General features: G+C 49.9%; 1 protein-coding gene across 9 annotated transcripts in view; it reads left to right on the top strand.

Annotated features, from left to right (window-relative positions):
• The first annotated feature begins 1,653 nt into the window (after positions 1-1,653).
• The window catches only part of BRPF3 (bromodomain and PHD finger containing 3), a 37,033-nt gene continuing 11,415 nt past the window's right edge, over positions 1,654-27,271 (top strand). For 4 of the 9 annotated variants that reach the window (XR_006740097.1, XR_006740098.1, XR_004983648.2 and 1 more), the window contains exons 1-9: positions 1,654-1,815; positions 5,421-6,894; positions 9,559-9,715; positions 12,755-12,886; positions 15,985-16,113; positions 16,405-16,717; positions 17,447-17,743; positions 20,730-21,236; positions 24,048-24,141. Coding sequence is in view for 6 of the 9 variants with exons in the window: in XM_045573344.1 (XP_045429300.1) it covers positions 5,447-6,894; positions 9,559-9,715; positions 12,755-12,886; positions 15,985-16,113; positions 16,405-16,717; positions 17,447-17,743; positions 20,730-21,236; positions 24,048-24,141 (3,077 nt within the window). In the remaining 3 variants the exon portion in view is untranslated. Of the gene's footprint in view, positions 1,816-4,344; positions 4,506-4,870; positions 4,886-5,420; positions 6,895-9,558; positions 9,716-12,754; positions 12,887-15,984; positions 16,114-16,404; positions 16,718-17,446; positions 17,744-20,729; positions 21,237-24,047; positions 24,142-27,271 lie in introns of all 9 variants that reach the window. The other 5 variants (XM_045573343.1, XM_036413737.2, XM_036413742.2 and 2 more) reach the window with 5 other exon arrangements.

The following is a 27,271-nucleotide window of genomic DNA, read 5'->3' as shown; positions in this document are numbered from 1 at the left end:
TTAACCATATGTATAAATTGTATATTTCACATTTTAAAAGAATAAGAAATAAAATTCAGTTTCCTTGTTTGCACTAGTCTTTCGTTTTTTGTTTTTTTTAAACTAAAAGTAATTGTAATATTCTCTTGCCTCTAGGGCTTTCCCTTCACAATTAATCCTTTCTTCCACACCTTCCCTCGCAATGATTATTCCCTTTGGCCTCAGAACACATTAATTCACAGTATTCTTCAGTTTTCAAAACACTGCCCTGCCCGGGCTTAGCTCCTCAAACCACTCCCTTTTATAAAAAATTGGTTAACCGAAGCATTTTGGCTATCACCACCAGAAAGAGCTACCACCTACCTTATCAGGAAAACATCTTGGTGATACAAATTAGCTCCCTTTTATCAAATTCGAAACACAATGTATTTAAATCCCTTAGGATAATGGGCGACTAAAAACTTCAGAAGGAGCAATACCTTTCAGCCCAAACCCTGGGAAGACTGGGTCCTGAGACTTCGTAAAAACCTGACTACAGTGGGTGTCCTGGATCACAGAACCCGCCAGAACTTGTGAAAACCTCCCCACCGGCGTGGGCAGAGGAGACACTTTCAAAATGTGTCATTCATCTTGACTTGCAGAGGCAGCTCACCCACCGGTCCGCTATAAACACCAGCAAAGGCTGGGGCTGCAGACTTCGGTCCTAGGAGGTACGCTTTCCCACTTACAGGTAACGGGGGTGGCAGAGGGGCCGGCTTCTCAAAGTTACCCAAACACAGCCGGCGGGATCGCACCTGGAAGCCCGGCCCCAAGTTGCCTTCGGCCGGCATCTCCCGGGGAGCCGCTGTCGCATGAATGAATCGACTAGCCCGGCCGGGTTTCCCGTCCTCTGCGCTGCGCGGGCTCCGGGCGGCCCCGGAGGTGGACAAACTTTCCTGTTTCCCCCCTTGGAGCAGAGAGGAGGGTTCTCGCGGGGAGCCGGGCGCGCACCTGTCCACCCCAGGGCTGGCCTGCTGTCCCCCGGGGGAGGACCGACGTGCGAGATCAGTGTCCTCCCGATTTGGGGGGGGGTGGGGGGATCGGCGACTTCCTGGAGAGCAGGCACCTGCACCCCAAACTACAGACCAGTTTTGACTCCACTGCCCTGGCGTAACCTTTGGGGGGGCCCTCGAGCTCCGCGGGGGGGGGGTGCTGCCCCAAAACTGAGCCCCCCCCCCCCCCGGCACAGGGGAGGGGAGGCTGACGAGAGTTCGGGGCCCCCGTCGTTCCCGGGGAGACCCGATGTCCCAGCGCCCCGGCCGGGCTCGCCGCGCGGCTGGGCCTGGGAGGCGCGGCGCACCCCCGCCCGCTCCGCGCCGCCGCCCGCCCCGCACCGCCACCGCGAGGCCGCGCCGGGGACCGAGCCCGGGCGGCGGCTCCGCGCTCCCCTCCGCGCCGCCCCCGCCGCGGGCGGGGGACATCTCCCCGTCCCCCTCTTTCGCGCTCTCGCTCCCGTTCAGCGGGAGAGCCCGCCGAGCCGGGGAGGGAGCGAGGGAAGGGGTGGAGGTGGCGGGGGGAGGCCGGAGGGGCGGATCCTGCCTGGGGGCTGATCCCTCCCTCCCCTCGGCCGGGCTCCGTGGCGGCGGCGGCGGCGGCGGCAGCGGCGGCTCCATTCCCCCTCCTCCCCCGGGAGCGGCGGCGGCGGCCGGGCTGGGGCCCAGCGCGGGCCGGGCGGGGGCACGCGGAGGCCGGCGCGGGAGGAGGCCGCGCTCCGCTTCCCGGGCCGCCCGTCCTGCTCCACGGCCGGCCGGCCCGCGCCCAGGATCCCCGAACGTTGGGGCCGGGCCGGTGGCTGAGGTAATGGGGGCGGCAGCGGGGCCAGACGGAGCGGGGGCGGGCGCGGGGGCGGCGGGGCCTACGGGGACCCGGGGCTGCGCGGGGGCGGGAGGGGAGCGGGGGGCTTTCCGAGCAGGGCGCGGGCGGGTGAAGCCCTCTCCCGGATCGGGGACGGCGGCGGGGGACAGGCAGGCGGGCGAGGGGGGAGCAGAGAAGCGAGGACCCCCTCCCGCAGCCGCCATCTTGTTTTCCCCCGGCCCTGGAAGCGGAGCGCCCGAGCCCCGCCCCCGCCTCGCTCTCCGATTGGCCAGGCCTGAGGGGAGTCCCGCCCCCTGAGCGGCCCTGGGCGCTCCGGTTTCCCCTAAGCGGCAGGTGAGGCAGCCAATGGGGGCTCGCCTCTGCGCCGCTGTGTCCCCGGTGCCAGCTCTCGGTCCGAGGGTCACACTCGCGTCAGTCCGCCTGGCGCGCTCGCCCCCTCCTCCGCGGAGAGGCGATATATGTCCCCCCTTCTCCTCTGAGGAGTCAAGCAAGCTCCTCCTGGAAATGGTGCCCCTTTGTAGGGGCAGAAGCCTTGGCTGCGGTCCTCGTCTCACGAGGACCTCCTGAGGGGCGCAGGGGTACAGTCTTCTTGCAGAAACCCCTCATTCCCTGGGACCTGGGTGGCGTGGGCCATGGGGTCCCAGGAGATGTCGGGAAGACCGCTGGGGCTGTTAGAGATACTTGGAGGTGTGGCTGTGGGGAGGGTTGTGTGGGATGAGAAACTCCCGCCAAAAAACGACTGTAAGCTCCTTGTGGGCGAAACTCACCTCCTTCTCCTCAGCGGCAGCCCTCTCCCCTCAGTCTGCCCCTCGGGCTCCAGAAGCTGGCGGGGGACGGAAGAGGTCTCCCTACCGCCTGGCGGGGAGGTTCCTGAGCTGCTGGGAGGTAGGAGGGAGGGAGGGGGAAGGGGGAAGGGGGAAGGTAGAGTTGCATCGGAGGGGCCACAGCCTCTTTAAACTGTTGGAAGCTAGCGATGAGGTGGATGCCCGCGCCCGCCTAGGGGTCTCCAGGCCAGGGGAGGAGGCCGTCCGCCGGGCCCTTGGCCCAGGCTGCCCCCAGGGAGTTGGCATTTATCAGGCATGTAGCGGCCAAGGGCCTCTGGAGTCCGGACAGATGTGATGCTTGTTTGCTTTGGCTCCAGGTAGGCTGTGTGCCTGCCTGCCTGGCGGTGTTCGTTTTTTTAATGCTTCAGTCACACTGTGGGATTGGAAGACCTTATTTTATTATTTTTTAAGTATATATTTCAAAGAGAAGGGGGAGAGAGAAACATCAATGATGAGAGAGAATCATTGATTGGCTGCCTCCTGCTTGCCCCACACTGGGGATCGAGCCCACAACCGGGGCATGTGCCCTGACTGGTATCGAACCTGGACCCTTCCGTCTGGAGGCCTCCGCTCTATCCACTGAGCCAAACCGGCTCAGGGCGTGGAAGGCCTTTTTTAAACGAGGATCTTAATACCTTACTAACGAATAGCAGCCCTTAAGAGGTAGATGTTACTGTTTTTGTTTTATTGATGGAGTATAGAGGCCCAGAGAGATTAAGTGACTTTTTTCTGGTCATCGAGGGGCAAGATTAGAGCCTTTTTTTTTTTTTTTTTTTTTTTTACCAGACCAGGCACCTCTGTGGTGTTCTACCTCCTAGTAAGTCAGAAGATAAGGTGAGCAGGTCAAAGATCTGGGTTTGAATTGTAGCTTTATCACTTGGGTTGAGTGACATCTTTCAGATATCTCCATCTGTAAAATGCCTCCCAAATTGGTTGTGAGAAATATTAAAAGTGAAAGGGCCTTGTCATCTCTGCTTTATAGATAGGGATGGTAGGTCCTTCCACCAAGGTGACAAACTGTTTTTCTCTTTGAAATCCTGTCCCTGTTCATACCCTTTCAAATCACCCTCACCCCAGGCATATCCCCAGAGATCTTTCCTGTAAGTGATGGCCTCACTGACTGCTTGCCACAGGCCCTTTGAGCTTGACATCGTTCCCTCTTTCCAGAGAACGATGTAGAAGACTTTAGGGCTCTCTCTTGGCTGCACAGGGTAGGCTAGATATAAGTGTTTTGGAAACAGAATGCATTGAGAGTTTACCTCAGATATTGCCCCAGGAACCTTAGCCTTAGGTCTAGTGAAGGGCCCAGGTAGCTCAGCTTACAGCTTCAGTGCCACTTGGGGCCACTTCCAGAGCTTCTCTCTAATGTACTAGCCAGTGCATCCTGAATGCTGCCTTTTGCAGATAAAACCCTGAAGACTGTAGTTTGAAATCTTTAGACTACATGAGATAGACATTTCATGTGCCTTCACCCCTTCATCCCTGGGCAGGGGCAGGGGATAGGGTTTCTGATCATAGTAATGTGAGTTGTTCATCCTTGGATGGGACTGTGCATGTTCAGAGCTTGAAAATGTATGTAGTTCTTGTTTTCTGAAGTCATAACTGCCCCTACTTTTCCATAGATAGCTGTCCCACAGCCTTATGTTGCATTGTAATGAACTATTTACTTTTCTGTCCCTTCAGTCAGACAGAGCTTCTAGAAGGCAGAGATCGTGCATGTTTGATTTCTCCTTTTGTTCAGCTATTATTCAGGAGCCAGGCACCATTCCAGGCGCTGGGGATATAGTGAACAAGACAGGCAAAAATCCCTCCCCTCATGGAGCTTACATCTAGTGGGAGGAAGCAAACATCTATACTAGGGGTAATAAAAGGGTAATATGCTGATTAGACCAGGAGACCTTCCAGACAAAGCCATGGTGGTGGGGCCAAGGCAGAGGTGGTTAGGGGTGATCAGGCCAGAAGGGGAGGACAGTTGGGGGTTATCAGGTTGGCTGAGGGTCAGTGGTGGGTAAGTAGGGGGCAGTTGGGGGTTATCAGTCTGGCAGGGAGGCATTTGGGGGCAAGCAGGCCAGCAAGGAGGGCAGTTGGAAGTGATCAGGCCAGCAGGCAGGCAGGTGAGAGCAGTTAGGAGCCAGCGGTCCCGGATTGCAAGAGGGTGCAGGCTGGGCTGAGGGATACCCCCATGTGCATGAATTTCATGCACCAGGCCACTAGTACATGATAAAGAGGTAAATTCCATAGCATAGTAAAAGATGCTGAGTGGTATAGTGAAAAATAAAGCAGAATGAAAGGTTGTGGTAGAAAAGAGGGATTTGCAGTTAAACACACACACACACACACACACACGTATTTTTATTGGTTTCAGAGAAGAAGGGAGAGGGAGAGATTGAAACATCAATGATAAGAGAACATCATTGATTGGCTGCACCTCCCCTACTGAAGATCGAGCCCCCAACCTGGGCAGGTGCCCCTGACTGAAATTGAGCCCAGGACCCTTCAGTCTGCAGGCTGACACTCTATCCACTAAGCCAAACTGGCTAGGGCTGGATTTGCAATTTTAGGGAGCATGGTCAGGGAATTCTCACTGAGCATCATGTTTTCGGAAAGACTTGAAGGAGGTGAAGAAGTAAACCATGGGGACATCTAAGGGACAGAGCAGTGTTTAGACAGAAGGAGTATTCAGTCCTCTTTCTTGGCCGCTTGGTCAGGTGGGAGGGTGAATGAGTGCATCCACCTCACAGTCTCCTTGACTTCTCTCCTTAGGCCTGTCCCCCTGTTTCCCAGGTGCCATGAGGAAGCCTCGCCAGAAGTCACGGCAGAATGCCGAGGGCCGGCGCTCCCCATCCCCCTACAGTCTCAAGTGCTCACCTACTCGGGAGACCCTGACATATGCCCAGGCCCAGCGAATTGTCGAAGTGGACATTGATGGACGCCTGCATCGTATCAGCATCTATGACCCACTCAAGATCATCACGGAGGATGAGCTGACTGCCCAGGATATCACTGAATGTAATAGTAACAAGGAAAACAGCGAGCAGCCTCAGTTCCCTGGCAAGTCCAAAAAACCCTCATCCAAGGGCAAGAAGAAAGAGTCCTGCTCCAAGCATGCATCCGGCACTTCCTTCCACCTCCCGCAGCCCAGCTTCCGCGTGGTGGACTCAGGCAGTCAGCCAGAAGCACCCCCATTGCCTGCTGCCTACTACCGCTACATTGAGAAATCGCCTGAAGACCTGGATGCAGAGGTAGAGTATGACATGGATGAGGAGGACCTGGCCTGGCTGGACATGGTGAATGAGAAGCGGCGAACGGATGGGCACAGTTCGGTGTCGGCAGACACCTTTGAGCTGCTGGTAGACCGGCTTGAGAAGGAGTCATACTTGGAGAGTCGTAGCAGTGGGGCCCAGCAGTCACTCATTGACGAAGACGCCTTCTGCTGTGTGTGCCTGGATGACGAATGCCACAATAGCAACGTCATTCTCTTCTGTGACATCTGCAACCTGGCTGTACACCAGGAGTGCTACGGAGTCCCCTACATCCCCGAGGGTCAGTGGCTATGCCGCTGCTGCCTGCAGTCTCCCTCCCGGCCTGTGGATTGTGTCCTCTGCCCCAATAAAGGTGGCGCCTTCAAACAGACCAGCGATGGGCACTGGGCCCACGTGGTGTGTGCTATCTGGATCCCTGAAGTGTGCTTTGCTAACACCGTGTTCCTGGAGCCCATCGAGGGCATTGACAACATCCCACCTGCCCGCTGGAAACTGACCTGCTATATCTGCAAGCAGAAGGGGCTGGGTGCCTCCATCCAGTGCCAAAAGGTGAACTGCTACACAGCCTTCCATGTGACGTGTGCACAGCGGGCCGGGCTCTTCATGAAGATTGAGCCCATGCGCGAAACCAGCCTAAATGGCACCACTTTCTCAGTGCGCAAGACTGCCTACTGTGAGGCCCACTCACCCCCAGGTGCTGCCACTGCGAGGAGGAAGGGTGTCTCCCCTGGAAGCCTTAGTGAGCCTGGGAATGAGGAAGGGCTGAAGGAAGGCTATGGGGAGGAGGAAGACAAAGAAGAGGTGGAAGAGGAGGAAGATGAAGGCCAAGGTATAGTAGGTGGCCCCCTCAAAGGAGTGTCTAAGAAGAACAAGATGACTTTGAAGCAAAAAATCAAGAAAGATCCAGAGGAAGTAGGTCGAGACATGCCCTCCGTTGTCCCCTTGGTCACCGTCCCACAGATACCCTCTTACAGGTAAACCTGCCCAGGAGGGTGCCCCAGAGACTAATGGTTTCTTCTTGGGCTGGTGGTGGCCTTTCCCATGCACGTTGATGAACATCTGTTCTCTTCCGTGCCCTCAAATTTCTCCTGGGTCCTGGGTTTACCTAGTCTGGTTTGTGATTTTGGTTGTGTTTTCAGAACAATGTGTTTCCTTTGGTTCAAGGTGAGATAAACAATTGAGTTGCTTAGTAGCTCAGGTGACAGGATGTCTAAGGCAGTATTTTTCAGTAGGATCAAGAATTACCATATCATTTGGGATATGGTAATTCTTCATTATTAGGACTGTCCCAGGTGTTTCTGGATGTTGAGCATCTGTGGTCTTTGTAAATACCAGTAGGATCCCCTCCTTCATTGCCTGGTCTTTGTGACAACATCAAACCTACCCCACATGTTTCCAAATACTCTATAGTGATGCAGTTACTTCCAATTGCGGGGGTCAGTATGGTTTTCTACTATCTAGAAAGCTTGGTCCTGGGAATGATAGGGATTTTCTGGGAGGGGTGGTGGTGTGGGGAGTACATGTTACTCCTCTTGAGAAGTTTTTAGATTTAGGATCACTCGTCAGCTATGTATAAGCCTACTAAGTGTATAAAGAGACCAGTGTACCTGTTAAGCCACCGTAGAGGTCTCTGGAACTGTTGGAGGGTTGGGAAGTTGGTGGAGAACAAGAGACAGGAGATTTTCCAGTGGAGGCTCATCTCAAGGATGATATTCATAAATAAGTAGAATGTTAGAGCAGGAAGGAATCGTGAAGATTATTCATCTAATATAGTCCTTGCACCTTCTCCCACACCCCCAGATGAAGAAACCGCGGCCATTGGAGGTAAAGTTGTTCACTCCTTTATTTATTCATTGAGATGTTTATTGAGCACTTACTATATGCCAAGTCCTGTTCTAAGGGCTGGAACCAGGTGGAAAGTGGCTGACTCTGGACCACAACTGGGGCTCAACTGTAGGTTCTATACCTGCTGTCTCTCTCACTTGATGAGAAGAATAGGGATAAAGGAATACTAGAGGTAGTGAGGAATGAGTTATACAAGGGAAACAGGCAATCAGACTTGTCTCTTGGAAAGAAGACATAAGAGCATAGAAGGTCAGGAGGGAGAGGCTCTTGTTGCAAGCCATGGCTTGAGTTAGAATTTAATCGACTTGGAAATGTATCCTCTAGTCACAGAACTGTTCCAGGACACCCTGTTAAAGGCTTAGTCCACATCTGTAGGTGTTATGCCCTGGCGCTAGGCTTTTTGCCATGTCTGCTCTTAAGATGTCTCTTGCAGGCTGGCTAAGGACCATACAGACCTATATTTGAATCCTGTTTCTATCACTACCTGTGTGACCTTTGGCAAGTTACTTATTTATTTGTAAGTAAACCTACTTCATAGGGTTGTGAGAAATAATACAAGTAAAGCACTTAGGACAGTGCCTGGCAAATAGTAAGCTCTCAATAAATGGCTGCTGCTGCTATTTTATTATTATTCTTTTTCCTATCTGCACAAATGCTATTGGGACCCTCCATGGCCAAGAGGTTATAGAGGGAGGGGGCTCCCTGCATCTGGGCAGGTGTGCTTGGCATGGGCACTGGTGGGGGATCTGTCCTTTGGGGAAAGTCCTACCTAGGCCCTGATTTTGTAAGCTTGGCTTTGGGCAAGAATGTCTGACTGTGGAAAGGCGCAAGGCCCAGGTGAGCTATGTCCAGTCCAAGATGCCCATTCTTCTTAGGTTCTACCTTCTTTAGCCATGCTTATCTTCCTTTCAGTGGGGTGAGACGAAGAGAAAAGCAGTAGAAACACCACAGGAGCACTGAGGCCTTTTGCTCACCCGGTAGATAACCAATTATCGAACACTGCATGGAACAGCCAAGAGATCATGGTTCAGATCCCACCCCAGCTCCATCATCTTATTAGCTGCATTAGTGACTTTGACAATTTGTTCAGCCTCTGTTCCTCAGTTGCCTTTCCATCTTCTATAACATGGAAATAATGTTACCCACCTTTCAGTATGGGCATTAGGTTAGAGATTGTAGGCTCTCATTAATTCCCTTCCTACCTCTTTCCCTTCCTGCCACACACCCCTACCGTAAGGCTAAGGCTAAGTTTTCAGATTCTCCATCCTCTTATACCTTGAAATTCATGAAAATATATATTTTGGTTCAAAATCAGACATTTTGGGGCTGCTGAGGTTTTTAATGAAAAACCAGAGGTCAGATGAGTCCAAAGGGTTGCATTTGAGAGTAGCTAGTTTTCCTTCCAGCTGGTCTGGTGAGACCCTCAGACACAGGAGATAGTGACCACATTGCTCATAGCTTACTCAAGTTCCTGTTCTCTTGCTGCCTTTTATCAAGACAAGCCTTTTGGGGTGCAGGCCTGCTTCTCAGGAGTCCACAACTGCAGGAAACAGGTTTTCTAGAAGAGGGTTGTCATGGAGGTTCAGGATTGCAATGCAGGATGTGGAAAGTCAAGTGAATCTGAGCTGCTTGACTTTGCTGTTCTTTTCAAGCCTTTCTCTGAGGTGAGGCATTGGGCCACTTTATTCTGTCTTCCTTTATAAGGTTCATAAATGAACCAGGGTCTGGAGAGGAGGCTATAATCTGGTCTGCCCACTGACCCTGTCTGTCACTTCCCTTTGCCTCTACTCAAGGTTGAACAAGATCTGTAGTGGTCTCTCCTTTCAGAGGAAAAACCAGTTCATGCAGCGGCTTCACAACTATTGGCTGTTGAAGCGGCAGGCACGGAACGGTGTACCCCTCATTCGCCGCCTGCATTCCCACCTGCAGTCCCAAAGAAATGCCGAGCAGGTAGGTGACATGGTGATTTGGAGGTGGAGCGATGAAGGAGTGATGGTTGGGGCTCCCCATTCCCCTAACCCTCAGTGGAGCCTTTGCCCATATGTGATCACCCCTAAAGGTGGTCTATCCCGGGAATGACCTCCAGCAGTATAGAGCTCCTCAGACCAGACAGCATCTCCTTCTGGATGGGAGAAGCTTGACTTCGGAGCAAATTGTAGGGAATAGTGAAGAGCAAGCCCAGCTGTCTGTATATGTGGATAAAAGCCTTTAGATGTGGCAGAATGGAAGTAGTGGGATGAATGAGAGCCAGGCAGCACTGAATTGCATGAATTAAGAAAAGGCACACTTTCCTCAAGACACTGGATTGCCATGTGCCAAAAAAAGTGATTCATAGAAAATACACAAATTTACCATCTACCGTATTTTTCGGACCATAAGACGCTCCGGACCATAAGACGCACCAGTTTTTAGAGAAGGGAAATGAAGAAAAAAAGATTCTGAAACAAATAGTGTCCTAAAATATTTTATGTGCATTAAAACCCAACATCACAGTCATAAACACATGTAATCAACCCTGTAAAGTAAACAGCAGCATTTAGAACCATTTTAGAGCCGGGCAAGCACACAGAGACCACACAGAGCTGGGCAAGTAAAAAAACTTTTTTTTTAAAGTATATGTGTAGGCTATATTTGGACCATAAGACGCAGGGACTTCCCCCCCCCCCCCCACTTCTGGGGGGAAAAAAGTGCGTCTTATGGTCCGAAAAATACGGTAAGTTGTGCATAGCTTGCCCAATTGTCATGACCTTTTAGTCACTAGCAACTGGAATTGCTATGTTTAATGTTTTCTGTGAGGGTGGAGACTTAAAAAAAATACATATTTTTATTTAGAGGAAGGGAGAGGGAGAGAGATAAAAACATCAGTGGTGAGAGAGAATCATTTATTGGCTGCCTGCTTCATGCCCCCCGACTGGGGGTTGAGCCTGAAACACAGGCATGTACTATGACCAGGAATCAAACTGTGACCTCCTGGTTCATAGGTGGGCGCTCAATCACTGAGTCATGCCAGCTGGGCCTGAGAGACTTAACATTTTTAGTTCTCTCTCCCTATTCATTGCTCCATTACTTCTGCCTTTTAAGTATTCTCACACATGATAACCTCTGCGTTCTGTCTGATTTCACTTTTGCCTTTTGGAACTGAGTACTAAGGTGCCACTTCTATATCTGGTCTCTCTTCAAAATGGTCCATGTGCTCCCCTGTAGCCTCCCATGGAACATCAGTGACCTCCTCCCAGCTCAGCAAGTCTTTCCTTAGATTCTCACTTCATTGACTGTTGTTTGATACATTTGATACGCTGGCCATCTTGTCTTAGAGCTTCTCTGTGACTTCATTTCCCACCTCCAACACCCCACAGGCTGCACCCTGTGCCCATCCTACTTCTTACTCCTTAATGGTAACATTCCCAGAGGCTCAGTTGCTGGCCTGTCTGATTGGAGAACTTGTACATTCGTAGCTGTAAATAACTGTGGAGTAGTTGCTACAGATTTCTTGACTTGTCCTCATCCTTATTTTCTACCCTCAGACCCTATAGGGCACAGGAACTGTAGATGTCCATGTAGATGTTGTTTCTTGTAACTCAGGTACTGGGAACTGAATTTATTATCTTCCTTCCTCTCAGTAAACATATTTCTTCATTATTGTCATGATCTCAGACGTTCCCCACCTTATAGTTACTCTTGACTCTTCCCTCCATAACAAGCCGCAGTTACTCCTCCCTAAGCTCTTTGGAGGATTTATCAGTATATGGCCCTTTGTCTCCATTCTCCAGCTACATTGCTCACACATATCCCTTTAATTTCAGCAGTAGCTTTCTATCTAGATTGTCACCAGCCTCTCATTCTTTCTTTGATCTACAACTGGTGATGTCTTACACACCATTTTCCATCCTGTCACTTCCTTTCCCAGAATATGTCCAGGCTCCAGGCTGTTTGGTCTGGCATTTGAGGCTTCTTGTCAGCTGGGTTCTGGATCTTTCATGGCTTTTGTGATTTTCCAGCTTCTCTCCTCTGGCCAGCTCATTTTTTCTCACCAAGCAAAGAACCACTGAGTATCCCTCCACCCTTTGGCTCTATGGTTTCTTTAGTTCCAGAAGAGGCCTTCCTTGCCCAGCCAGCGTGGCTCAGTGGTTGAGCGTCAAACTATGAACCAGGAGGTCACAGTTCGATTCCCAGTCAGGGCACATGCCCAGTTGCAAGCATGATCCCCAGTAGGAGACATGCAAGAGGCAGCTGAGCAATGATTCTCACTGATGTTTCTATCTCTCCCTTCCTCTCTGAAATCAATAAAGATATATATGTTAAAAAAAAAAAAAAGACCTTCCTTACTGCTTTATTCATCCATATCCACATGTGAAAACCTAGTAAGATTCCTCCCTCAGGAAGCCATCCCTGACCTAATCCCAACCCACTCAGATCCTCTCTATTTTATATCCTCGCAGCATCTTATATTCAGTCTCTGATCAGTTTTTGTTGTCTTTTTGCTACTGTGCCCTTGTGCATCAAACCCTACACTTCCCCCTACTACGTTGTAATCTTTTCTAGGTCTGCAACCCTTTATTTGGTGGGGTGGAGGTGTTTTAAAGTCAGTTAGTACAAGCTTATAGTAAGAACACTTCGTTTTCTAGATCAAAGTTGAAGCTCTAGGGAGAAATCCTATCCTGAGGTGTCTACTAGTTTCCTTCTGAAATTCTTTTCAGCCCTGAGGGGCACTAGTGCTCTCTGGTGTCCCCAAGAGTGGGAGGAGTGGTCCCAGATCTCACCCGGGCAGTTGTACTGCAGTAAAGAAACATTGCTATAGGGTCAGGGGAAGCCCAGGAGGAAGGAGTGGGTGGAAAGGGAGTGGAGGGTCTTTGAGGGACTGTGGGTCAAGGAAGGGGTTGGGGCTCTTAACTTGTCAAGGCCCCATGAAGCTTGATTAGGGAGAGGACTTTGGGCAGGAAGGAGGCACCTAGCTCCTTCCTTTCCCTTCCCTTCCCTTCCCTCCTGCAGCGAGAGCAGGATGAGAAAACAAGCGCCGTGAAGGAAGAGCTGAAATACTGGCAGAAATTGCGGCACGACTTGGAGCGAGCCCGGCTGCTCATCGAGCTGATTCGGAAAAGAGAGAAGCTCAAGCGGGAGCAGGTGAGGAGCTCTGAGCCCCAAGACTCTTATCCAGGAACTTTTTCTCCCAGTCAGTGAGTTACCAGGAGACCTGGTGTAAACTTCCTCCCCTTCTTACCTGGCATTATGGGCTCTATGGGCTGCCTACTCCGTGGTGCTGCTGAGGGCTTCTCTCTGGGGATTCAGCTTCTGGTGGTCTCAGGCATAAGCTCAATATCATATGCCTGGGCCAGTCCCTGGAGTTTCTGACTCAGACTCTAGGGAGAGCCTGTCCTTGAGTATTTTATAAAGCTTCTCAGGCTGTCTTAGCTGGTTTGGTTCAGTGGGTAGAATGCCGGCCTGTGGACTGAAGGGTCCCAGGTTTGATTCTGGTCAAGGGCACATGCCCAGGTTGTGGGCTCAATCCTCAGTAGGGGCATGCAGGAGGCAGCTGATCAATTGTTCTCTCTCATCATTGATGTTTCTATTTCTCCCTCTCTCTTCCTCTCTGAAATCAATAAAAATATGTTTAAAAAAAAAAACTTAATAAAAAGCTTCTCAGGCCATTCTGATGTCCATTACCCCTGGCTTGGGAACTTCCGAGGCTCCTCACTAGGCCCTTAAACACTTTTGGTATTAAGTCATTTAAATTTCCCAACATCTATTCAAAGATATTTTAAGGCTTTGAGTATGGGGAATACTCAAAGCCTTAAAATATAAGGTAGTTGAGATAGGTAGTGTGGCAGAGGGGTTAGGAATATGAACTATGGCACCATCCTGCTTTGTTTAAATCTTAGCTCTGCCACTTACTACTTGTGAGACATTGCTAATCTCCTTATATCTTAGTTTCCTCAACTGTGAAATGGAAGTATAATAGAACGTACCACATAAGGTTGTTGTGAGGATTAGATGACTTGTATATACAAAGAGCATAGAACAGTGCCTGGCATATAGTAGAGGGGCTACAGTGTCAGTTTCTATCATCATTATTGACACTATGCCTCCCTGAAGTACCTGCTGCAGTTCTCTACACATGGCAGAAAGCAAATACTGTTGTTGTTTTTTAAAAAATATTTTTATTGATTTTAGAGAGCAAGGGAGGGAGAGAGAGATAGAAACATCAATGATGAGAGACAATCATTGATTGGCTGCCTCCTGCACGCCCAACACTGGGGATTGAGCCCACAACCCAGGCAGGTGCCCTGACTGGGAATCGAACCGTGACTTCCTACTTCATAAGTCCATGAAAGCAAATACTGTTTTTTTTAAAAAAAATAAATTTATTTTTTCTTCTTTTTCTAATCCTCACCTAAGGATATTTTTCCGAGAGAGAGAGAGAGAGAGAGGGAAAGATAGAAACATTAATGTGAGAGAAGCACATCAATTGGTTGTCTCCTACATGCACCCCGACCAGGGCCTGAGCTGGGGAGAAGCCTGCAACCAAGGTATGTGCCCTTGACTTGAATTGAACCCAGGACCCCTTAGTCCACAGGCCGATGCTATATCCATTGAGCCAAATTGGCTAGGGCATAAATACTATTAATTCAATGAATGATGAGCTAAAACTGTTCTTTTTGGTCCAGGAATAGCAGCTGTTACTGGAATGCTTCATAGGCCTGGGTCAAAGATGTTCCTTTCTCTCTTTCTCCAAACTCCCACTTCTGTTCAGCCCCAGTGCAAGACCTGAGTTTATTTCTGAGACCTAGCAGCTCTTGCTATACCTAGCATGAAGGACATCTCAGGACCGAATCTCAGGATTCACACTGTTTGCCATCCCAGGCCTGGATTCGCACCTGAGCTTTTTTTCCTGCCTCTGGTTCACATAAATGAAAGGGGAAAGAAAGCAGGCAGGCAGGCCTGTTTTAATGTAGCCAAGAGACAAGTCTAATCCATGGCTTCCCAACCTTTTCATAGTAGGACACACATGAATATAATGTGGTAAAACATACTACTGTAAATATGGGAAGCTGCTTGCTGCCCGAGGAGATGAGCCTGGAGGCCCAGGTTAGTCCAGCTTAACCCAGACATTCCAGAGGCCAGTGGGATCAATATCTCAGCACAGTAGGTGGGAATTCTGGCCCAAGGCACATTTTATATCATCACTGTGCCCCTTGGACTAAGTCAGACCCTGCTCTTGAGCCAGGTGACCATGGGTTAATTCAGATTCCATATTTATAAAATGGGGATGATAAGTCTCTCTTTCAGGGTGGTTATGTTGATTCACTGAGGTAATGTGAATAGAGAGGCAGTGTGACATAGAGCACACACTGCAGAATCAGGCTGTCTGGGATGTCGTCTCAGCTCTGCCTCTTACTGGCTGTGTGACCTGGGACCAGTCTCTGCCTCCATTTCCTTTTGTATAATATCTGTACCTACCTCATGTACTCACATATAAAATGCTAGAAAGTTGCTTGGCACTTAGAAAGGACTATAAAAGTAGTCATTATTATTATAGTTGACTCTTGAATAATGTGAGCATTAGGGGCTCTGACCCTCAGCGTAGTTTAAAATCTGCATATAACTTGATTTCCCTAAAACTTAAACACTAGTAGCTTACTGTTGACCAGAAGCTTTACTGCTAACAGTTGACTAATATATACTTTGAATGTTTTATGTATTATATACTATATTCTTACAATAAAATAAGCTAGAGGAAAGAATGTTAAAATCATAAGGAAGAGAGCATAAGTTAATATTTATTGAAAAAAAATCCATGTGTAAGTTCAAACCTGTGTTTTTCAATGATCAACTATATAATTATTATCACTGTTAAGTTTCGGTGTGGTGCTTGATACATAGGAAACATCCACATAGTGGTAGCTCTTGGTATCTTTATTTCTAGGCTGTGGGTTAGGTGGTCACTCCTAATAAAATGGTCAGCTTAATAGCCTGTGAAAATTCATTATACACAATTGGTGAAAGTCAAACTACCATGTTTTCCCCAAAATAAGACATCCACCGAAAATAAGACCTAGCACCTGGAAAGATAAGACATCCCATGAAAATAAGACATAGCGCAACTTTGGGAGAAAAAATTAATATAAGACACTGTCTTACTTTCGGGGAAACTGGGTATAAAGAAAGCGTTCAGTGCCTCTTCGAGGGGAGGGGCGTCCTGATTTCTCCCCACCTTCCCACAGATCAGGGTCCAGCAGGCTGCCCTGGAGCTAGAGCTGATGCCATTCCACGTTTTGCTGAGGACAACCCTGGACTTGCTGCAGGAGAAGGATCCCGCGCACATCTTTGCCGAACCCGTCAGCCTGAGTGAGGCAAGTTCCCCCCACCCCACTTTCTGAAGAGTGATCCCCTCAAGAACTGGGAGCTATCTGCAAAGGCCAGGAGGGGGTTGAATGACAGAGTGTACCAAAACTGGGGGTGTCTGGCAAGGCCAGTAGACTGCCAATAGTGAGGGGTCAGCAGACCAGGGTGGGCCAGGGCCCTGGGGCTCTGTGAGCCCAGAATGGTCAAACCAGGGAATGGGGAGGCTAGAGTGCCGGTGAAGGGTGCGCCTGTTTGGCTAGTAAATGGTTGTTGTAATTGTACAGGTTTTATATGTTTAGGTTCCAGATTACCTGGAATTCATATCCAAGCCAATGGATTTTTCTACTATGAGGCGGAAGCTGGAATCCCATCTGTACCACACCTTGGAGGAGTTTGAGGAGGACTTTAACCTTATAGTTTCCAACTGCATGAAGTATAATGCTAAAGACACAATTTTCCACCGAGCAGCTGTCCGCCTGCGGGACCTGGGAGGGGCCATCCTGCGGCATGCCCGGAGGCAGGCAGACAACATCGGCTATGACCCCGAGAGGGGCACACACCTGCCCGAGTCACCCAAATTGGGGGACTTCTATCGCTTTTCCTGGGAAGACGGTGAGAAGCTTGGACGGGTGTGGAGGACAGGGGCTAGGAGGAGGCACAGGGACAGAGTAAGCCAGGGATCAGAGTGGATCTTGGGGCTGTAGACACAGGCTGGAATATATCTGGAGCAAAGCTGGGGGTAGGCACAGGCTGGAATATATCTGCTTGTGGCTGTAATAGTTTCGCAGATTAAAGTTTAACTAATTCACTGAGCACTTCCTGAATGGTAGGAAAGGGGAATCAGGTACTAGCTGTCTCTTTGAGAAGCGAAAGCCTCACTGGTGTCTTCTCTGTCTGGCACCGGGGCATGGGGCAGTGAATGCAGGCGGCTGAGTGTTTGGCTCACTCAGAGGGTGCAGGTGGAGGATACGGAGAGTGCAGAGAACGGAATTGCCTCGGAGCTCTCACTCTGCCTGACCCTGTTCTCTGCTTTTCAATGGCAGCAGCCAAACAGTCACTCAGGCCAGGGAACTGCCAAACTGCCTCGTGCCTGCTCCATAGAGCCCATAATCGTGACTGTGGAATGCTTCCTGCAGATGTTTCCCAGAGTCTGACTTTGTCCTTGTGGCTGCCCTGTAGGCAGCTGTGGTGCCAGGGCCAAGGCCCCACAGTGATGTTGCTGGAAGCCACTGGCTCAGGCATTCCAGGAGAATATTTTGCATCCAAAGAATTTAGCCCCTCCCCCTTCCCCTGGGCTAGGCAGGTCCTTCAGCCCCTTCTCTCTTCCCTTCTCTCTGGCAGTGGACAACATCCTCATCCCAGAGAACCGAGCCCATTTGTCCCCGGAGGTGCAGCTGAAGGAGCTGCTAGAGAAACTGGACCTGGTGAGTGCCATGCGGTCCAGTGGGGCCCGGACCCGCCGCGTCCGCATGCTGCGCCGGGAGATCAATGCTCTTCGGCAGAAGCTGGCACAGCCACCGCCACCACAGCCGCCCTCACTGAACAAGACTGTGTCCCATGAGGAGCTTCTGGCAGGGCCCCAGGGAGATGTGGCTGCGCAGGCCCTGCAGGAGGAACCAGAAGATGATGGGGACAGAGGTGAGATGCTGGGGGCAGGGTAAGGGAGCAAGGGTTAAGCTGAAATCCTGAGTAGAAACGTCCTTCCTTGAGTTTAGGTCTGATCTTTGTGGGCAAGCAGAAGCCCTTGGAGGGGTCACACTTGCGCATATGCCCAGGGTTGATATTCAAAATATTTAACTATCAGTAGAGATCAAAGTTTATCAGTCAGAGTAGGTGTTGATTGTTGTATTGGAATGAACTCCTGGCTACTGATGTGGATATTTAGTTGCTGGATTGTGGACAGGTTTGGGGAGTTTCAGAGGCTGGGGCTCAGCAGATGTTATTAACCAGTAAAGAAATATTTTAGTACTAGAGGCCTGGTGCACAAAATTCGTGCACAGGGCGGTGGGGTTTGGGGGGTGTCCCTCAACCCAGCCTGCATCTCTCCAATCTGGGACCACCCAAGGATGTCCAACTGCCCATTTAGACCCGATCCTGGTGGACATCCCTCTCACAATCCAGGACTGCTGGCTCCCAATTGCTTGCCTGCCTGCCTTCCTGATTGCCCCTAACTGCTTCTGCCTGCTAGGCTGATCACCCCTAACCATTCCCATGCCAGCCTGATTGATGTCTAACTGCTCCCCTGCCAGACTGTTTGTCCTCAACTTCCCTCCTCTGTTGGCCTGGTCACCCCTAACTGTTCTCCCTTGCAGGGTTGATCACCTCCAACTGCCCTTCCTTGCAGGCCTGGTCCCTCTCAACTGCCCTCTCCTGCTGGTCATCTTGTGTCCACATAGGGGCAGGATCTTTGACCACATGGGGGCGGCCATTTTGTGTGTTGGAATGATGGTCAATCTGCATATTACTCTTATTAGATAGGGTAGAGGCCTGGTGCAAGGGTGGGGGCCAGCTGGTTTGCTCTGAAGGGTGTCCTGGATCAGGTGGGGGTTCCCTTGAGGCGTCGGGTGGCCTGAGCGAGGGAGGGGCCTGTGGTGGTTTGCAGGCCGGCCATGCCCCCTGGTGACCCAAGTGGAGGCCCTGGTATATGGAATTTGTTTACCTTCTACAATTGAAATTATGGAGCCAAGCCTCTTGCTCGCTTTATGGCCAGCAGCCATTTCTGTTTGATTTGTTTACCTTCTATAATTGAAACTTTGTAGTCTTGAGGGCAGGCGGAAAGCTTGGCTTCCTCCAGTTGCCTGGGAAACCCACTCCCTCCTACTCTCTGTGGCTGTAGCCATCTTGGTTGGATTTATTTGCGTACTCGCTTTGATTGGCTGGTGGGTGTAGCGGAGTGATGGTTAATTTGCATATTACTCTTTTATTAGGTAGGATTTTGCTCCTGATATGGTCATATTGCACATACCAGTTAAATATCAGCTCACCTATACCATAATGTAGAGAGGTTCTTAGAGCAGCTCATGTTATGGTGGGGCACAGGCTATAGAAAAGAAAGACGCTAAAGATAGTCTGGGCTCTCAAGCTGCCTCATGCCTCTGACCCTAGCTGGCTGAGTCTATAGGCCCATCCCAAAGCAGAAAGGCCAGATTGCAAAGACAGCTGGGGAAGTGATTCTCAGAGACTCTGAGGCTTGACACCTGAGCTGCTTTCCATTCTCCCACATCACTGGGGACAGAATGGTCTTCCTACCTATCCTTGGATCTGAGCCTATGATTTGGGAGGGAGTGTCATCTATACAGTTCAAAATGTTGAGAATTATTTCCAGAGGGAAGAGGGCCAAATTACAGGGGGATGGCCCATTTTAGATTGGCAAAGAATGGGGACATGGCTGAGAGGTCATATTTGGCTTTAAAGGGCTTTGCGTCTGTTGTGATTCTTCCTCACTCCCCATGTGGCAGTCAGCATATGTCCCCATGGCAGTATCCCCCTCCCAGGTTGTGGCAGCATAGGGTCATGCCCAGTGGCCCAGCTTGCGGCAGCTCATAGAGCAGGAGTGGAAAATGTCCGGCCCGTAGGCCATGTAAGGCCCGTGAAATCGTTGGTCTGGCCCTGCAAAAGTTTAGGGGCGAGTTAATTACAGTCTGAGCAAATACAGCAGGCTAATTTTTAAGGTGATTATTTGTATGGCCCCAGAATGATGTTATAAATATCCAGATGGCCCTTGGCAGAAAAAAGGTTTCCCACCCCTGAAGGATTTTGAACAAAATTCCCAGGGTTCACCTCCCAGAGATGCAGATTAGGGCAGTCTCGGCTGTGGTTTGGAATCTCAGTTTTTAAAAGTTTCGGCCATGGCCAGTAGCTCAGTTAGTTAGAGTGCAGTCGGGTACACCAAGATTGTGGGTTTGACCCCTGGTCAAGGCACATACAAGAATCAACCAACGAATGCATAAATAAGTGGAACAACAAATCAACCCCCCCCCCCTTCTCTCTCTCTCCCTTTTTCCCTTTTTCTCTCTCCCTCTCTCCCTTCTTCCCCCCTCCCTTTTCGTCTAAAAATCAACATAAAAATTCTTTAAAAAAAAAAAAAAGTTTCAAGGTGGTAGGTGAACCCTTAGCCTCATTTTTCTGTATCTATAAACTTATTCTTTCTGCTTGTCCTATTTCCTTCATTGGGTGATGCAAACCAAAATACAGTGAAAGATGGGAACACATTTGAGTCTAAGGAGAACGGTAGACTCCTGATTTGTGCAGCTGAGACTCACCTAATTATTGATGAAATAGGCAGCCTTTGGCTTTCTCAGGTGTGGAGCAATGGTGTGTAACGCTACCTCATCAGACTCCACTGATAAGCTTAAAAAGGGATGCCTCATCTTTAGAGGTTTGGTTCCAGTGGTCTGGAATAGGACTTGGGCATTGAAACTTTTAAGAAACCTCCTAGGTGATCCTAATTCATGGCCAGTGTTAAGAAAACTTAGTCCTCCCTTCTCTTCACCTCAGACTGAGACCTGGGATGCTTCTCAAGCCACGGCTAGTGCCATTGATTCTGGTTATCAGTCTCATTAGCTGGCTCATAGGGGCAGACTTTTTCTAAAATGTTCAAGCAGGTTCTCTTTTTCTCTAACAGATGACTCCAAACTGCCTCCCCCACCAACCCTGGAGCCTACTGGGCCTGCACCTTCCTTGTCTGAGCAAGAATCCCCTCCAGATCCCCCCACTCTAAAACCTATCAGTGACAACAAACCTCCAAGCCGATTCCTAAAACCCAGAAAGGTGGAAGAAAATGAGCTTTTGCGAAAATCACCTCTGCAGCTAGGGAACGAGCCGTTTCAAGACCTGCTCAGTGATGGTGGCATCAACAGACTGACCCTCATGGCCTCCGATGACCCTGACGGTGCCCCGCTCGGTAATGTGGGCCGCCGCGCCTCAGTCCTCTTTAAGAAGGCCAAGAATGGGGCTAAGCTGCAGAGGAGCCCAGATGGGGCCCTGGAGAATGGCGAGGACCATGATGCAGCGGGCTCTCCGGCCTCTCCTGGCAGCATTGAAGATGAGCAGCACTCCCGGAAGCGGCCAAGGAGCAGGAGCTGTAGTGAGAGTGACGGGGAGAGGACCTCCCAGCAGGAGCAAGAAACAGGTGATCTGCCTGTGACTTCTCTCACTACTTTTCACCTGCTTCTCTGCTTTGCCTTGCCAGCCAGCACCCCCCCAGTCGTCCGGCTCTCTGAAAGCTCCTGTGGATGCCAGTAGTAGCATTGAGGGCTCCCTGGGTCACAGTTGTGCCTGGCCGTGATGAGCAGAGGCCTGCGGAATTTGGCTTTGAGCAAGTATTTAGTTTGTGTCTGGGGCCCTCTCTGGCCCTAATGGGAATGCAAAGCTGGACTTGGTAAAATAGGTCCTGTCTTCATTTTAGTTCATTCATACATCGGATATTTATATCAGGCATTCTTCTAGGTACTGGGGCAAATGTCTCCTCCCTTGGAGGGAAGATATATTAAAAGCAAGTGAGTGGATTGTGGATTGTATATCATATTAGAAGTTACTGAGAAAAAACTAACAGGGAAGGGGCATAAGGGACGCTGGGGTGGTATTAGAGAGTGCCAGGAGAGGCCTTTCAAGGAGGTGACATTTGACTAAAGATCTGAAGGAGTTGAAGGTGTGAGCTCTTTGGGAATCTGGGAGAAGAACGTTCCAAATAGAGATAGACTAGCAGGTGCACAGGCCCTGTGTGGGAACGTGCCTGCACGTCTGAGGAACAGCAAGGGAATCAGTTTGGCTGTATGTAGGAGAATGAGCCAGGGATGATAGAAATGCATCTCAGAAGTGGGTAATGGGGGCTCAGTCACTAAAGAATTCTTACTATGTGTCCAGCACCAGCTGGCCTTGGGGAGGGGCAGGTAATGAGGCTAGTTCCAGCTGCAGGAGGGTCCACAGGCTAGTGGAGAGGCTGGACGGCCTCTTGGGGCACAGAGGTGCCGCAGCGCTGGACAGTAGATGGTTATATGTCAGGTGACAGGTATAGCACTGCTGGAGGGGTTCAGGGACCATGAGCTGGAGGAGTAGGCAAGGTTGCACCAAGAGTTGATGCCTGAGTTGTCCCTAAGCGCTGAGAGCAGAATGGAAAAGAGTAGGTGGAACAAAGAGGTCAGGCACAGGTGTGTGTAGAAACAAGGATAGTCTCTGAGCGGGACAGTTTGGAGAGTCGGGAACCAAGGCTGGAGGGTGAGTGGGCAGGACTGTGCAGGGTCCACATTGGTAGACAGAGGAGTTGAGTCTCGGTGGGATATGGAAGGCCAGCTTGCTGCTTGGGGAGGGGCCTGCTCTTGGCTGTTGCTCCTCATGTCCCTCGCATGTCCTTTTATATGGTGGCTTTGGGATGTATGGCCAGCACATGTTTTTATGCTTTTCTTTCTTCCTATCACTGTTACAAGTAATACCGTCCCTTCCCACCTGGCCCAAGCTTCTCTGTATTAGGGGAGTAGGTTGGTATAGTCAAGAGCTTGAGGGCTGCAGTTAGGCAGACCTGCGTTCAAATTCCGTCTTCTTACCAGCTGTGCATCAAAGTAATTAGCTGGGACAAATTGAACAGGCTGTTTCCTTATTTCTAACTGGGGTGTAGTGACACCTGATTTGGAGGGCTCTAAGGATGGGAAGTAGTCTGTATGAGGCACTTGGCATGTAGCAGTAGATGGTAGCAATTACCGCTGTCATCCTCTCAGCCACGTCAGGCACAGCCAAGCAAACTGAGAACACTGCTCTAAAAATGACAAGTCCTGCTACTGGGAAGGCGGACATCAGGCTCACCCAAGTCGAGAGGGCCCCCTGCTTGGGGATACCACTAGTCTGTTCTCTAGTGCGGCTGCCCTGTGCTCAGGAATGCTGCTGCACACCCTTCTTCGGCCCTCACAGAAGCAGGTGTTGGTCCTTTACAGACGAGGCACCTGAGTAGCACAGCTGGCTTAGTGACTTAAATTGAGGTCACAGTGTTAGAGGCAGAGTCGGGTCAGTGTCCAGGTATCTTGGCTCAGACACCTGCTCTTACAGGTGTGACTTGCCTCACAGTTTTCTGGCCAAGGTGCCTTAGAGCTCTTGGCACTCTGACATGCAGCACTCGGGATTATGGTTAAGAACTAGGGTGACAGAGGAGAGTTGAAGCCTTCACAGCCAATGAGAGTCATGTTCCTGCGATGAGCAGGCAGTCTTCATCTGCCTCCAAAGGGCTGCCTGCTGTAAACAGACCTCCTCTCATTCATACTTAATAGCATCCGCGGTGAGTGAGAACATGCTGTCTTCCCAGAGGGGAGGCCAGGGCCTAAGGAAAGGGGCCTGTACCGAGAGCCCGGTCTGGAGCGCAGGGAATGCTGACTCCCTGTCCCCAAAGGGCTGGTCTGCTTTAGTTCTGCGGAAAAGTCCCCCATCCTCAAGTCTGACAGGCCCTGCTAGATATCTCCAGGCGTGGTTACACAGCCTTATCCCGCCCAGCCTCCCTGACACCATCCCAAAAGAATGAAGCTGGCTGTTGCCAGGGTGTGATGGATAGGAGTGCTTATCTGAGTGGGCCAGGCGGGTGGGCTCCCCAAGAGACAGAGGAGACTCCCTGATAATCGAGGCTTGAAATGGGAAGCAGATCCAGGGTCTTGTAAGCCAGCCGGAGTGGGGAAGTCTTGGTGTTTCCCTTTGGAGCCAGATGACAATACTGGAGTGAGCTGTGTTTGCCTGACAGTAAAGCCAGAGGAAGCGAAAGAAAACGCAGCGTCTGCTCATTGTCCCCGCCAACATCTTCCCCAAATCTGTATCAGATTCTACCACCAAGACCATTTCCCACAGGGGGGGCACGGCATTCTCACCCCTCCTCGCCGAGCCCTCCTGTGGTGGCCATGCTGCAGCGAGGGGCGGGGAGGGGGGACGCGGGGTGCTGCCTCAGGCTCACTCTGTGTGTCCTTGGCAGGCGTAACCAACGGCTTCGGGAAACACGCGGAAAGCGGGTCTGACTCAGAATGCAGTTTGGGTCTCAGTGGTGGACTGGCATTTGAAGCTTGCAGGTAAGAACACTTGTCCCAAAGCTTCACCACCTCTCCCTTCATTCTCCGTTGGGCTGCAGCTTGAACCTCTTTCTGCTTATATCTCAGATATGTTCTTCCCCCACCCCTGCTGATTCCTGAGGCCGTTGGTCTGCAACTGTGGGAGCTCCAAGAAAACAGTGTGACCCTTGCCTCTCAGGCCTGATCTGACTAGGAGGGAGGGAGAGGCTGATGCTTTACAGGGTTTGTGGAGCTGAGTTCGGCTCTAGAGAGCGGGCCAGCCATATCTCTGTTGCCCAGAGAAGTTAAAATTTGAGCCAGTCCTCCACCTGTTCCCCGACCCACTCAGATAACCCAGCTCATTACAGACATGGGTTCACCCTGTGCCTTTTGTGTCATCATAGCTATGGCCCCTTCAGAGGTGTGGTGTAGGGATAAGAAATGAGCTGATAGGAGAGTTGAAATTGCCTTTTATTGGCCAAAGGTCCCAGCTCTTCATTGAGCTGGGGTGAGTTTCTTTTCCCATTCTTTTAGCTGAAGGGAGGGTTGCTGATACCAGAGCCTTAATGATTCTCCCCCATGCTGGTGCCCCTGAACCCCTGCTCTGGCCTGTGAGCTGCACAGGAAGCCAGGGAGTGGGGAACTGTTGGAAATGGGCGACCCTCGGTGTCACAAAGGTTGACTTCGTGGTCCCTCCGTGTGGCTGCCGAATGGATTCTGCATCCAGAGCAGGGGAGATGGTCCTGGGAATGACACCAGAAGACTGTGTCTGTGCTTGAAGCACCTCCAAGGCAGGTTGGCTGTGCGTTCTGTAAGGTGCTTGTTCTAACCTGGCTCCTGGCTCCTGGTGGGTCCATAGGAAGCCCCTACCCCTTGGGCCTGGACCAGTTCCCGCTGTTGCAGGGCCCAGCTTTCAGGTTTCCCTCCCCACCAAACCTTAGAGTTGTCCTTTCTTGCTCCCTCCCATGCTGCCCTCTCCAGATATAGGGGGAGTAGATGGGAAAGAACATAGTTATCAAAGAAGAGGCAGAGACTTCAGGCTTTTCTCAGATGCTTCTAGTCTGACTCCCTTCAAAGATATAGTGCCTGGAGACCCAGCTCATTGGGGGTGGGGAAGAGTGTCCCTTCCTACACCTTAACTAAAGGTCCAAGGCGGGCTGGGCTCTTCCCTCTGTGAAGGGCACTCTTCCCAGCTCTGGACAAGAAGCCAGCCAGGCCAGGCTCCAGTGTGCTTGCCTTGTGCAGCCCTCCAGTCAGGGCTGGTCTGTCTGGGGCTCCACTCAACATGGGAAACATGCCCTTGGAAGGCATTTCCTCTCTGACTCAGTGGGATTTCAAGGTTTAAAATAGGAGATTCAGCGGCTCTGGCTGCAAGGGGTTTTTTCTTAATTTTTTTCAGTGCTATGGTGTTAAGAACATAAAGGACAATCATTAACTCGATAATCATATAATCCCAGAATTAGAAAGAACTTCTGGTCATCAATTCCACATACCCCTCCCCACCATGTGCCCCTTGGTTTATCTGTCTTAATGATTTTCTGAGCAGGTTAGGGCTGCACCATCTTTCTAAGGGTCAGTTCTTTAATTATTAATTGAGCACCTACTATGAGCCAGGAACTATAGTAGGCACTGATAAGGTGTCTGCTCTCATGGAGCTTATCTTCTGAAGGGCAGAAGTGAATGTTAAACCAGGAGACAGAGTAATTATAGGTTGGGTTGTGTGCTTAGGCCTGGGTAACATGGGAGAGAGGCTGAATGCAGGTGATGGTCAAGTCACTTGTGCTTTTTTTTTCCTTTAAAAAAAAAATTTTTTTTTTTTTTAATTTATTTGAGAGAAGTAGCAGGGGGAGAGGGGGAGAAAGGTTGTGGGGGGAGGGGAGAGAGGGAAAAACATTGATTTGTTCTGCTTATTTATACATTCATTGGTTGCTTCTTGTATGTGTCCTGGCTGGGGCACACTTGTGCTTTTTCCTATGAAACAGGAAAATACAGACCTAGTTTTGGCGTTGTATCCATTTTCTTTGAGCTTATCCTTCTCAGAGTTCATCATTTGATAGTACATTAATAGTTTGTAATATTTAAAGTGAGATATTAAAGTTTACTGCCCTTCATATATTGTTATAGAACTGCCACTTATTGAGTGTTTGGTATGTGCACTTCCTGAGCGCTTCCTGTGTATTAATCCATTAAGTCCTCACAACAACACATGGGGGACACGAGCATCAAAGAGGTTGAGGAACTTGCTCAGGGTCACAGAACTATTGAATAAAGAGCTGGTTCTGAACCCAGGAACTGGCTCCCCAGTTCAACCTTTTAATCACTTTGCTGGGCCCTCTTCTGTTGTATTTGAGGATGTCTTCTCAAACCATGATGTGAACTTGGAGAGACATTCCTAATAAAATTACTAGTACCTTCTATTCTATACGGCCTCAGAGTCTCTAGGCTCAGTGACAGATTTTTGTAGGGTGAGTGGGAACCGAAGCCTAAATATGAATTGGGTATTCTTTGTGTTTTTCCAAACAAGCCTTTATTTTCACTAGCAGGAAAAAACTCCCCACCTACTACTTCCTGAAGGATTATGATTCATTGCATTCTGGTTGTGCAGGTGTACTCTATTAGACATGAGGCAGACAGTACGATTCGATAAACCAGGAGCACCTGCTCGCCGCCAGTCCGAACCCTGGCCGCCTCTTGTCCCACCAGAGGTCTCTTAGCATTTCTGTTCTTCTGCAAATTGTTGGCCTGTCTTTTAAGCCCTTTTTTAGTTGAAAAAATTATATAGTGGTAATATTTTTTAAAGTTTGGATGGAAAGAAAGCCTTAGTCACATTATTTTTACCAGAGACTCCCAACTATGGTTGTGCATTAGAATTGCATTGAGAGCTACTTAAAAATACTGATGCCTCTGTGGGTTCAAGTTATACCATTATTCTGGTATTACTGTTCTCATTTTTGCTTATTACCCTTAGTCTTTGTTTAATTTTTAAAAATTTTTCTTGTTAAAAAAAAAAATCCATCTTTGTCTAAGAAAAATTGACACACATAAAGTGACAATGAGAAGTGGAATTTTTCCCAATTTAAAAATGTCTTTTCTAATTAAAGAAGTAGGACAAGTCCTTTAAAAAATTTGGAAAAGAGGCAGATTTTTATAC

The sequence above is a fragment of the Pipistrellus kuhlii genome, unplaced genomic scaffold, assembly GCF_014108245.1.
Source record: "Pipistrellus kuhlii isolate mPipKuh1 unplaced genomic scaffold, mPipKuh1.p scaffold_m20_p_5, whole genome shotgun sequence".
NCBI lineage: Eukaryota > Metazoa > Chordata > Mammalia > Chiroptera > Vespertilionidae > Pipistrellus > Pipistrellus kuhlii.
The sequence above is the reverse complement of the archived record's forward strand: the minus strand, read 5'-3'. Positions and strand labels throughout refer to the sequence as shown.